At 45.7% G+C, this 12,986-nt stretch overlaps 1 protein-coding gene across 1 annotated transcript in view; it reads left to right on the top strand.

The window, feature by feature from the left end:
* The first annotated feature begins 171 nt into the window (after positions 1-171).
* tmc6b (transmembrane channel-like 6b) overlaps positions 172-12,986 on the top strand; it is a 34,070-nt gene continuing 21,255 nt past the window's right edge. The window contains exons 1-19 of the mRNA XM_086142193.1: positions 172-3,706; positions 4,212-4,330; positions 4,484-4,651; positions 5,491-5,649; positions 5,738-5,846; positions 5,934-6,018; positions 6,970-7,227; positions 7,519-7,733; positions 8,842-8,986; positions 9,073-9,228; positions 9,453-9,631; positions 9,730-9,814; positions 9,929-10,026; positions 10,109-10,204; positions 10,291-10,366; positions 10,676-10,809; positions 11,348-11,524; positions 11,919-11,997; positions 12,080-12,166. Of these exons, the coding sequence (XP_085998319.1) occupies positions 3,651-3,706; positions 4,212-4,330; positions 4,484-4,651; positions 5,491-5,649; positions 5,738-5,846; positions 5,934-6,018; positions 6,970-7,227; positions 7,519-7,733; positions 8,842-8,986; positions 9,073-9,228; positions 9,453-9,631; positions 9,730-9,814; positions 9,929-10,026; positions 10,109-10,204; positions 10,291-10,366; positions 10,676-10,809; positions 11,348-11,524; positions 11,919-11,997; positions 12,080-12,166 (2,481 nt within the window). The 5' untranslated portion in view covers positions 172-3,650. The remainder of the gene's footprint in view (positions 3,707-4,211; positions 4,331-4,483; positions 4,652-5,490; positions 5,650-5,737; positions 5,847-5,933; positions 6,019-6,969; positions 7,228-7,518; positions 7,734-8,841; positions 8,987-9,072; positions 9,229-9,452; positions 9,632-9,729; positions 9,815-9,928; positions 10,027-10,108; positions 10,205-10,290; positions 10,367-10,675; positions 10,810-11,347; positions 11,525-11,918; positions 11,998-12,079; positions 12,167-12,986) is intronic.

Below are 12,986 nucleotides of genomic sequence, written 5' to 3'. Positions count from 1 at the left end.
TCCGCCCCTCACTGCAGACCCACTTGCGCGTGCAGTCTGATTTGGCTGACACACAAGCAAGTGGAGACTTAACTTGACCGAGAAGCGGCAGAGTGGGTGAGTAATATAACTTCAACGGACAAACCCCAAACTATTTACACTTTTTCCAAAGTTATTTTTCGGTCACATTCACGGTTTACAAAAACTGCGGTTTCGTCGAAGTTTTGTCAGGTTCACTAAACTCCTGTACAAATCGACAAACTCGCCGCGTTCTTGACGAGTTAACATGCAAGCAAGCTGGCGGCTGTGGTGGTGATGTTGGTGTATGTGTGTTTGTTTGTGTGTGTGTGTTTCGGGGGGGGCACGACACTGCGTGTAACACGGACACGAGTGGGGGGGTGGAGGGTCCGAGACGTAAAAGTCTCCCCCCCTCCTCTGTCGCCCGGAGATGGGAGCTTGAAACCCGCAGAAAATGAACGCACCGGTCGAATGAACTCCTCGTCGTTGTGCGCCGGCGCAGACCTGCTCTGTTTCGTGCGTGACAGGCAGATGTGACGGACTCCGTTCGGACCCACGCCCTCACCCCACGCTGACCTCCTCTGGTTAGCATCTAGCCTCCTGTGCATCCTCCAATCCACACCAAACTTACATCCTAACTGCAGGATTTTTGAAATGTAAGTGTGTGCTGCTCCCCCCTTGGTACTGCTCCTTTGTGCGACCAGACCCCCCCTCAACCCCCCACTGCCACGGAGTTGCTGACAGCTGTGTGAGTGGGCACATTCCCCAACATGTCCACGCTTTTCTTTTCAGCAGTCTGGAAAAGTGTCCTATCCATCCATCCCGTCCTTCACTTGTAGGGCTCACGTCAAGGACGTGACGAATACAAAAAATCCAGCATGTCCCTGCAAGTCGGTTTGGCTTCAACCGTGCTGTCTGTTTCTTTTTTATTCAGCTAATGTTCCCTACTGAACCATAATTAAAGATAGGAATCATCTGTTATCCCATACTTTCTTTTTTTTTCCCACAGTATTGTATTTGGCAGTAGCGCAGCCCTCTCTGAAATCACGGTCAGGGTTATGTTCCTGACAATATCCTGTCTTGTGTGCAGAGTTTCAGAGGACAGCCCCAGTATTAGCTGTCACATCATATGCTCGTTCAAAAAAAGACCTACAGCGAGGGTAAACTGACGTGGCTGCTCAGCTATGCACTATTGCATTGTGTTGCCTCTTTGTTTTGTTTTTTTTCTTGCAAACCTGTTTTGAGCCACAGACTAAAACAGAAGGGCACAAAAATGAGAGCTTGAATCAAACAATCAAACTTGGCTCGAAGGGGAAACTGCTCATGAGAGAAATATTTTTTAGACAGAAGAAAAAGAGAGTGGGCTGCGGCAGTGGGGAAGATGCTGAAAAGAGGGATTAGAGCCAATGCCTGAAAAACGATGTGTGTTTTTTTGTGTCTGTTCAGTCATTTAGGCTGTGTGATGGATGACGTTCAGAGCTGCGCTTGCCTTTATGTCCACTGCTGACATCATGTTCCCACAGGAACAGATTGCCCCCCTCCAACCCCAGTCCTGAGCATGAATCTGGGTGTTTTCACACTCTATTGAAGTCACTGAACTACAAACACAAATGTTTTCATCCTCTCAGTACATTAAAGTATGGCTGCCGCTTTTTGGAGTTCTATTCAGTCCGTGGTTCAGGAAAAAAACATCAGTTTTTGAAATTGCAGGCTGTAATTACGGCGTTTGAAAAGGGAAGCAACATAATGAACATAATGGTGGGTTTCTCTTCCTCATATTAATACAGCAGCAGTATCGGGTAATGATGCAGCAAACTCACAGTTCGGTCAAATGAATAATGCAATGGACAGTGTTGGGTGTGTTTGGGGAAAAATCAAAACCAGATCTGAGATTTTTCCATTCGTGTTCTCTTATCCATGCAGCAGTTTCTTAGTTTCCCACTTCTTCCTCCCTCCGTGAGCGGTAATTACTCCTGACCTTGCTGCTCGCAGAGAAATAGAGTTATCATTAAAAGAACCAGTCAAAGCGCGAGCAGCTGCGTTTTCTGTAGTAGGGCAGGGCTGGACAGATCCAGAGGAGTTGTTTTTTTTTTTTTTGTTTTTTTTACAGGTCCCTAATGAATATCTGGATTTCATTTCCCAAACTCTTCTCAGATGTTTGCCCTGTAAACTGAGTGTTTTTTTTTTTTTAAGCCACTCAGCGTTCCTCATGGTTCTTCAGTGCTTTAGTGAAGCTTTATGGAAAGTGTAACACCCAAGGGGGTAATTACAAACACACATGCGTGCTAAAGTCGTCCAGTCCTGATTATTAATCCGATGTATTTGTGTGAATATGCATTCCAGAGGCCCCTTATCCTCACCGCATAGGCTTGTGACGCCTGGTGCAAAAGATCACCATTGTTACAAAATATAGGAGTTGAGGCTACATTTTATAAAGGTCTAAAATATGATGGGCAGAAAAATCCTGTTATTATATAGGTCACGCCGTGACAAAAAGTACACTTTCTCTCACACGAGGTTCTCTGTGTGAAGACCGACATGCGAGAAAATCTGCAGTACATTTTCTCTACTACACTGCATGCGTCTCTCATTTCTTACCTCCTCCTTTCAGTCCCGTCTCCTGCTCAATTTTAATAGTTTCCCTCATTTAAAGCAGTCAAATAGTTTACCCCTTTTCTTTTTTTCACCCGGTCAACGAGAGGTCGGTGTATTTTTGACCAGTAAAATGTCTTTTAATTGTCCAAATATTCCTTTGTGCCTGCTCTCCCCATTTTTGTCCTGCCAATAAAGTAAGTCTCAGGCTTCCTCTGTGATTGACTCCATGCGTAACATTTACATGCTTTGGCCAGCTTTGGGGGAAGTCGGGGTTTTGCGGTGATATTATTTTGGAAAGTCAGAGATAAAATGGGCTGCTGAGGGCTGAAGACAACCTGGAGCCAGACCCTCGCCTACCCCCTAACTTTTGACACAGCCTTCTTCCTGAAAATTAGACAACATCACAGGTGGAATGGTTCCACAGACTTGAGGTTTTCAGAGCAAAAATATAAAGTGAAACCACACACACACATACACACACACACACACACACCAAAACAATGCTTCATTCTGCCTCTGTGATAAATATTCAATGTGTGACACAGCGTCTTCTGACTGTCAGCGTCACCAAAAGAACTGCATTGAAGTCGTGGTCTTCTCGGCCGGAGTGATGTAATCCCATGTGACAAGTTGAACTGACCAGATACTTCTCTGCGCACATCGCGCAGAAATAACCAAATGAATAGAATCGGAGGTGTCATTTAACTGTTTGTCGATAGGGTGTGATGGTGATAAAGCTCATTGTCAGTCAAACCTAGAACTGGATGTGATGCAGCCAGACATCAGTTACATACAGACCAGGGGCGGATTCCTGGCTGTGCGGTCAGACGTTTGAAAGAACGAGTGGAAACACGACCGGCGCCACCAGATTCCAGCCGGCTCAAAGTTCCACCCCTTCTGCCTTTCCCTCCTCCCCTCAGTAGGTGGAGGAGTAAACGTCATGTCAGGAGCAGAGTGCAGGTCCGGGCAGGTGAGGGTGTGACTTTTTACCCCCGCGCTGTTTGGTGACGCAGAGACGGACGGACCAAAAGAGAGGCCCGGTCACAGGACGGAAAACAATGGCCCGAAACGTTAACTTTGACCTGAACCACCCCCTGATGGAAGCCGGACTGGAGTGAGTGTCTTTTTCCTTTTCTTGTCGGCGTGTCTTTGTTTGTCCTCTCCTTTCAAGCTTTCCGCTGTTGCTCAGTAATGTGGCAGGATTAGTTACTGTATCATGTTTGTTTTTTTCTTTGTTTATTTTGGACCAGACGAGTCAAACACAAATCCATTATCATTATAGAAAAGAGTGTAGCCTGCCATGTTGTTTTTTTTATACTTTGAGTTCACCCAGGAGTGTTTTCCCCTCTCCAGTAAACTCGGAAATCAGCCCCTCCCGTGTCAGACATCCAGATAGCAATGTCTTCAAAGATCTTCTGAGGCAACATCCTAATAACCCCTCCCCCCCCTTGGGAGCCTCAGTGATGCAGTCAAAAGGCCACCATGTTATAGCTGCAGTGTTTCCGGCGGCCTCCACTACTCTGACCACTCCAGATTTCTGCTGGTGTGCATCTTTTTGTACCCATCCCCCCCATTTTTGTTTTGCCTGAAGCCCTTCTGTGTTTATGTCCCACTGTCAGGTCTCCGGCCGACGAGGATGGCGTCCATGACTCTTTCAGCCAGCTGATAGCAGAGCACAGTCAAGGCGAAGCCATCGAGATGCAGCAGCTCCAAAGAGACTTAGAGGAAGAGGGCCGAGGTAGATTTCTTTTGAACAGATAGAGGAGCGTCTCTGCACAAGTTGACTGTGTGGTTTTTTGTTTTTTTGTTTTTTTTTTTTTCAATTTCTTCACGTTGAAGAAGGTTCTTGTCCAGTGTCTTACAGTTTTGTTTTTTTTTTACTCATTTCCAGATAATGTGGGCTACCTTTCCAGCCCCGGGCAGGAGTTTAGAGGAAGGCGGAGGGTAAACAGGGAAGAGGGATGGAACAATGATGAAACTCAGGCGGATCACCTGATAGGTGAGCGGTGGTCCTCGGCCACGCTGAAGATCCTGTCCTCCATGCCCAGCCGCACCATCGGTGAGTCGCCAATCTCTTTTGACACCCGAGTTGTTCAATGGCGGCTTTGGACTGCCTTCATTGACATGATCTCCAGGGGAAAATGAAGGATAGTTTTTCTGTCCTCTGGACGTACAGTCAAACTCCCGGTGAATACAGTGCGTGTTAGAATTGAATCTTTTTGGTAATGGGAACTCATGCAGTTTCGCTCTGAAAACACAGGCATGAGGGTTTTAGAGATAATTTGTAAATCGACCAATTTTTACGTTAACAGTGGTTGACAACACTCAAATGTTTTAGCATGAGGCTCAGTGTCTTTAAGAGTTAGAACCCACCAACGCAGTCGAGTTAGCTGAGCCCTATTGTTTCTGCTAAATAAGGATGGTACAAACAGTCGTGTTTTTAGTGGGTAAAGTTTCATGAGGAAGAACAGTATCAGATGTTTACCTGTCATTATCTCTGCCATCCAAAGCAGCTGTTTCACTCTGTTGGTTAAAATGGATCTGCGATTTCTCTTATTTAAGATTTTTTTTTGATTCTTACACATGTGCAGCTCCATTCATTCACAGTCTTAGCCCCTTCAAGTCATGTTAAATTGGCATGTCAGGTTCATGTGTAAAAGGTTTTGGTTTATTCAACCCTTTTGAGATCCAGAAAACTAGCCGGTCTCCCACCATAGACAGAACAAGTGAAGGGATTTAGCTCAGGGGTTAACATACAGACCATAACGAGAGTTGTTCATTATTCACGGGGCACAACAAATTTCCTGAAGTCATGTTTGCATGTCTCTGTGGGAATGTGGCAGATGGTCCAGTATGGACCCCGTCCCTGATCTTCATCTTCCACCTTTTCTCGGCCAGGCCGCAGCAGGGGAGCCATTATCTCCCAGTACTACAACAGGACCATGCAGCTCCGGAGGCGCAGACAGAACCGGCCCTCCATCCAAGACTTCTCTCGTTCCGCCAGGCCGAGCATACGGGGCTACGGCATGGAGGGCGACACCACGGACGCGGGTGAGGGTGAGAGACACGTCACGCGCCTGTCCTTTGCGTGACTTCTTGCGAAAGTTCTGCCACGTTTGAAAATTTCCCCCACTTTGTGTCGCAGTAAACAAAAGGGAACGCCTGGTGAACAATCTGCAGAATCTGTCAGTTAGTGACAGAGTGCGGATGCTGCGGGCCATGCCTCTCAGCGTGGCAGAAAAGAGCGAGCTCAGGTAGACCCCCCCCCCTCGCTCCCGCCTCCATCCCGTCCTTTTTATTGGTGTTTCATTTCCAACACCCGGCTGTATGACTGTCCGCAGGAGATTAGCGTCGCAGAAGGAGAGACGCATAGTGTCCGAAAGCGGAATACCCTGCTGCAGCCAACTCAAATATTACATCATCATTGTGAGTAGTGTCGATGGTTCGGGAACCCTTCCTCCTCGCTGTTTTCTTCTGCCTTAATTTTGTTCTCTCTGACAAGGGCCCCTTTCTGAGGCCGTCACTGAAAAACCTTGTATTAGGAAAATCATAGTGAGACAGCTGTTCTTTGTAGTTTGTTCATCATGCCGACTGTTTGACGTCTTTGCCTGCTTGTCCAATCCTTCTCTTGTCAGAGAAAGAGGAATCCTCCGCCGCTGCTACCTGGCTTAGCACAGAAAATGATTTGGCAAGAGATGCCAGATGTTGCCCATCAACTTTTTGAGGAATTTCAAAATGCCCCTATGTACAAAATCGATTTTTTTATATAGAGGTTTCGTATCTATTTTCTTTAAGGTTTCACTTATTTTGCCCTCAAAGTACTTCAGGTTGTTTTACAAAAAATAAACTTGAAAAAAATCAATGGAGCTGCAGATGAGTCCCACAGACTTAAATTTAATTAATTTTGATTTAATTTTAAATATTTTGATTCATTTTTTTCTAATTGCCCATTTTGTTACTCCTCCGTACCAAATGAAAATTTGACTAATTGAAAATTGACATTTTCCGAACATTGCGTGGCCGATTGTTCTATTTGTCTAAAGAACCGCCCTGAATGAAAGGCTTTCTTGTGTTTTGTGGCCCGATCACTTGTGTGAGGTCATCTCCGGGCATCTGTAAGTGTAAACAAGTCATGCTGAGCGTTACCCAATCATTCTCCAGATCTGTGAGTGTGGGAAATAGAGAAACTGAACACATGGGGGACACTCCGTCTAGAGCCATTCTAGTACATGCAGTCCTTTTACATCAGCCATGCTTTGCAGAACTGCAAATGCACTTTTCACAGCACCGGATTCATGGAAGTATGGGTGAGGGTTGACAACAAATCAGCAGTTCTGATTCACTTCCCTCCTTTTTATCGCTCCTCTGTCCTCCCAGGCAGTGCGACAGAGCTTGTACAGCTGCCTGTCTTTCCTGCACTCCCTCCATCTGTGGCAAACGGCGCTCAAACGAGTGAGCGGGCGTTTCGGTACCGGGGTCCTGTCATACTTCCACTTCCTCAAGGACCTCCTCTTCCTCAACATCTTCCTGTTCCTGATGACCGGTGCGTTCTTGGTGCTCCCTCAGGCCGCATACCCTCCTCAGCTGCCTGCTGAGGGAAGCTCCTTCACGGGACTGGAGCTCCTCACAGGAGCGGTAAGACGAGCGCTATCATGCTACACCCAAATATTATTAACCTCTTTAGATTATCCCCATCATCCGTGTTTGATTTGAAGCTGAAGAAATTAGTTGTGTTTTCCTCCTTTATAAAATAGCAAACATTGATTTACATTTTTTTTTTTTTTTTTTTATATCAATAAGCCAATGCCTATTTGCTTAATTCCACAATAGTGCAAAACCTGATCCCCCATTTTGACAAAATTAAATACAAAAAGAGGTCAAACTTAAAGTTAAAATGGGACTTTATGCTTTTTCTTCCTGGATCAGGGGTATTTCACTGACTCGGTGATGTACTATGGATACTACTGTAACTACACGCTGCAGAAGAGCTGCACGGTCGATGGCGGAGGAGAGAAAGTCTCTGTGACTAACGCAACTAGTCCAGACTGTGTGTCTGGACATCTGGTCTACAAGATGCCGCTTGCATACTTCTTCACAATTGGCGTGACCTTCTTCATCACGTGTATCATCCTTGTGTACAGGTACGGTGTTTTGGAGACAGGAAGACCCAGAGCACAAACTATTAAGAGTTTCATACTTTAAATCAGTGGTTCCCAAACTACGGCCCGCCTCCACATTTTGCCCGGCCCCTGGACAATACAAGAGATGCCCTATGATTTTTTTTTTTCTTTTTGGCCGTGTAATCGTGACTTGTACATGCATAGAACATAACATTCTATTCCACCCTTCTGCAGTCTGTGCCTTATCTGAAACCCCTCCCTCAAAAAAAAAAATCCTTGACACACCCCTGTCAAATAACATGGAATAATGGCAAAAAGATTAGGTAAGAGAAAAATAGATTCAGAATGCAGGGCATTTAACCTGTAGTGGACAAATGATTATTTTTTTTGTGTTCAATTCAAAGAAAAGGCTGTTTGTCTCATCTATCAAGAGACGGTGGCTGTATTCAAAGAATGCAATCTGCGCCGACACTATAAATCCCGTCACAAAGAAAGGTATGATAGTTTGCAAGGCCAAATGTGAGCAGACAAACTCTCAAAGCTAAAAAGTGGACTGTTAGTTCAGCAGAATTAAATTTTTACGCCCAGCTCAGCTGAACCAGTCCTCTGTTCGAGCGAGCCTTCGGGTTGCTCAACTGATAGCAAGCAGCGGTTAACTCTACTGGGATAAAATCCGTTCTGCAACCATACTGGTAGAGAAATGTGTTGTGTTGGTATCCGTTCGGTTTCATTGCCTGCTTGCTTTCTGGTTTTCACAGTGTATTTGATATGAGAAAGCTGCAAACAGTTGTGTCTACAAGACAGCAAATGTTCCTTGGTCTTTTTTTCTGTGAAAAACTTGTAAGGGGTTAATTTGGTGATTATTGATTTCATAAATAGTGATATTATTCATTTTCTGGTTTTCTTTTCCTGGCAAGATCCCAGAAAGGGTTCATTTTTGGTTTTGCGTGGCTTTGTGGAAAACAACAAATGTTTACGTTTAGACATCTCTGCCATCGTCACTTTCTGTTACAAACGGCCCCCATCAGAGAAGGGAAAAGTTACTTGGCCCGCGCAGGAAAAAGTTTGGGGACCCCTGCTTTAAATAGAATTTGAAGTGAAATTATCTTTGGGATCTGTCTCTTGCCAGCATGTCGAAGTCGTTCGGCCAGAGCTTTCGAATTGACAAGTCTCACAGCATCCTGGCTGTGAAGGTCTTCTGCTCCTGGGACTTCAAGGTCATCAAAAAGTCCTCCGTCAAACTCATGTCTGGGAATATCTGCACCCAGCTCCAGGTACCCTCCCCCTTAGCCACCGTTGCATGACGTGTGAGCGTGAGCGGCCCACTCAAATGCACGCTTCCTCTTTGTCTTAAATGCAGGAGCTGCTTGCGGAGGTGAATCACACACACGTCACAAAGACGGTGTGCCAGCGTCTGTGGAGGCTGACTGTCCACGGCCTGGCCTGGGCCATCTGTATAGCCAGCACCTCCGGCTGTGTGCTGGGCATCTACTACCTGTCTGACGCCATGCACCAGGTAAGGCAGGCCTGCGGACGATAATCTTTGGCAGGAATGCCAATGGTGGATCAATCTGGTCACCTGTCGTTGCGCTGTGGTCCGACCGTCTGCGCCCACGGCTACGAAGTGCTGAATAAGCAGTGACTGATCGCCGCCTGTAATATAAGCACTTCTTAAATGGCGCCCCCTAGTGGCGATGATTGAAGCTTCTCCGACCTGTCCGTGTCTGCTCCCTCGTATAGAAACTCCAGCAAAGCTTTCTCAAAGCCCCCGAAAACACCCTGCTGAACGAAACTCAGCTACTGGTTCTCCCCGTGGTGGTGTCCCTCATCAACCTGCTGCTGCCCGGCTTGTTCAACCTGGCAGCCTGGATGGAGGACTACGACTCCCCCTCCGTGCGCACATACGTTGCCATCAGCAGGTAAAGGAAGTCCACACGCCGCTAGATCACGAGTGCAGTCGCCCTGTCATAAAAGCGCCGGCCGGACTGACCCGGTTTCCGTCGTGTTGTTCTTCCAGAAACTTGATTTTGAAAGTGAGTGTGCTCGGAGTGCTGTGTTTCCACTGGTTGAGTCGAGTGGCCAACAAACCAAACGGCCTGAAGGTGATACTAACGGCCGATCGTAATTCCGTATCCATGTATTGTAGTGTTGCATTTGAATAATGCAACATTCTCGAATCCCTGTTAACTGTCTGGTTGCTTTGAATTTCCCTTCAGTGCTGGGAGACATTTGTTGGCCAGGAACTTTATCGTTTCCTGTTGATGGACTTCATCTTCATTCTGCTGGACACCCTGTTTGGGGAGTTTCTTTGGAGGTAGGACGCTCGTAAATGAAGCTCTTACCGATTCTGGATGATTCTGTTTGTGTTCCTTTCTGAATCCTCCTGCCATCCAAAGGCTGTTTTCGGAGAGAGTCCTGAGGAGGGGGAGGAAACCGGTCTTCGATATTCCCAGGAATGTCCTCGAGCTCATTTATGGACAAACGCTGGCCTGGTACAAAACTTGCAGCCCGAACACACGCTCTGTTGTTGTCAGGAACGGTCTCCCAGTGCTAAAAAAATGCTAATCTTCTCCGGCAGGTTGGGTGTTCTTTTCACTCCTCTCCTGCCCGCCGTGCAGATCCTGAAACTCCTGCTGCTCTTTTACATAAAGAAGGTACGTCAGGGCCGAACACAGAGGGCGCAGTGCGATGCTGAAAGGAATCTTGAACCCACACAGATTGAAAAGCGGCGCATTTGTAGACAGGAAATAGAGTTTCCTCTTTTTCCAGTTTGCCTAGACTAACCCGGCCCCCACAACACACCGACCGCAATGCCGTGATTCAAGTGGGAAAAAAGCTCCCATATTAAGATGGTTTAATTTGTATGCAGTTTTATTTTGTCACGCCTGCTGCTCAGAGTCCCGTCTACTTGATGAATTTGGAGTGTGTGATTGAAGTAGGTGCGCTGACCTCTGACCCCACAGGGCAGTGTCATGATGAACTGTCAGGCACCGAGGAGACCCTACCGGGTCAGCCAGATGACCACCATCTTCATCACCCTCCTCTGCTTCCCCTCCTTCCTTGGAGCCTCTGTGTGTGTTACGTACACCATGTGGAGGTAAACATATACACACACACACACACACACACTAACACTAACTGTTAGTGTAATGCATAGCATTGTCAGCTTTGAGGACATAGACTTGTAATCTTGATTTGAAGATATCAGTCAAACTGCTAATCTGTCTCATTCCTTTGTGTAAATTCAAATAAAGAACGCAGTTCTTGACATGGTGTGTGACGGGGGGTCTTTCTGGTACTTTGTCTCTGTAAACAAGCCAGTCAAGATTACGATCCGTTTCCTTATCTTACAAGACATGGTGCATTTAATTTCTGACACCAACTGTGTTCTGCAAAGTCTTTGTTTACATAATAATGGCCACTGCTGAAATTTTTTAGGATAAGCCGTGCAGTGAGTCACTACATCTCCAGCTGAAAGGGGGTCAGAGGGTGGGAGGTTAGCAGGAATGACCCTCCCACACTGGGCGGTTCTCTCCCAGTCAGAGTGTCTTAGCTGTCCTACACACACACACACACACACACACACACACACACACACACACCTCTGTGATCTGATCTGTGATCTGTCTCCTCAGCATCACGCCCTCTACATCCTGCGGGCCCTTCCGCGAGCTCAAAACTATGTTCCAGGCGGGGAAGCGCTGGGTGGAAGAACTGGAAAAAGATAATCCCAATTTGTCACTGCTGGCTAAGGCTCACTCCTATCTGGTGGAAAACCCCCTCTTCCTGTTTGTGGGCGCAGGCATCTTTCTGTTAGTTGACATACGTACACACACAAACACACACAGATTTGATCAGCATAACTGAGATAAGCACAAGGAATTAACTCAAACGTGAAACAAAGGATTGAAATTTGTTTGTGTCTTTGAATGTATCCTTCTTGTGGTGTTTTAAGTAGAACATACTATATATACTGCTATAAATACTCCATATACGGGAAAGGTGGAGATATACAGTATCATAGAATTTAGAAAAAGAAAAATATTTCACTTTTTTGGGTCAAGCTTCTATTTTGTTTTTACCAAATGTATTTGTTGAAAACTTCTCTCTTATTTTATTTTTATTATATGAATATTAGACTTTTTGTATTCTTAAAATCCCTTTTTTTTTGTGACCCCCTATGTGACTATGTTCTCCCTCCACCAGGATAGTGATATACTTTCACAGCCAGGTAGTGGACGGTCAACGGAAGATCATCAGTTTACTGCAAGAGCAGATACAGAATGTGAGTGGAATTATCGCGCGTGCAAAGGTTAGTCGAGGGTTCGTTTCCTTCACTCACCCCTCCTTCATCTCCCTCTGCCCAGGAAGGAGAAGACAAGAAGTTCCTGATAACTCGTCTGCAGTCCATCCATGAGCAAAAACGAAGCCCGGCCCGGAGACTCAACAGTCAGGTCAGTCCGCCGTGATGCTCCTTCGCTTGAGAAGAGGCTCTGCTCACCTTTCGTTTTCACTCCCTTCCTTTCTCTTTCTCCTCCAGGATTCGTCGTGCTGAGAGCCGACAACCTGCCTCCGTTTCCCCGCCCGGAGATTTAACTGGAATGGAGTGAAGGAATTATCGTCACCCGTGAAAGAGAGAATACAAGGTGTTAGACAGGGTTTTATTTTAAAGGGACGTTTACCGAGAAATAGAAGTCATAACAAAGCTAGTGAGACGTGACAAACTGCATCCAGTATCCAATAGGAGCCCAGGGATCTTTAAACTGAGGATGCCACCACTTTATTCATCCCTCGTAGAAGCACTTTCAGACCAACTGTGAAGAATAGGTTTCATTTTTTTTTTGTCTTGGTATAAAAATGTGAGCGTGTTTTTTTATAACTTTTTTTTAAGTGTGTGTGTGTGTGTATGTATGTGTGTGTGTTGTAGCTGGTTTGGGATGCTCATTGAAACGATCTCGCATCCTTGCCAGTGTATGGTATTCTCCAAGGTTTTTTTCCTCAGTTATTTGTATTTAGATCTACCTGTGTTATAATTCATTTTTAAGAAATTAAATTATGTTTTATTACATTCGACTCCGTCAGTGCTTCTGTAGTTTTGGCACTACTTCCACCGTGAAGGACACAAAACAAGAAGGACGCCAAGGTGATCTTAAAAAGTTATTTAAATGTTTTGTGTTTTTTTTTTTTTTTTTTTACAGAACCTTTCATAAACATGCAAATAAAATGTACCTTTATACTGACAGAGTAGATAATCATATCTGACCATAAGACATA

The sequence above is a fragment of the Fistularia commersonii genome, chromosome 35, assembly GCF_037954325.1.
Source record: "Fistularia commersonii isolate RoL2024-O1a breed Wild chromosome 35, RoL_Fcom_v1.0, whole genome shotgun sequence".
In the NCBI taxonomy this organism is placed as follows: domain Eukaryota; kingdom Metazoa; phylum Chordata; class Actinopteri; order Syngnathiformes; family Fistulariidae; genus Fistularia; species Fistularia commersonii.
Note: the sequence above shows the minus strand (reverse complement) of the source record. Positions and strands in the feature narration are given on the sequence as shown.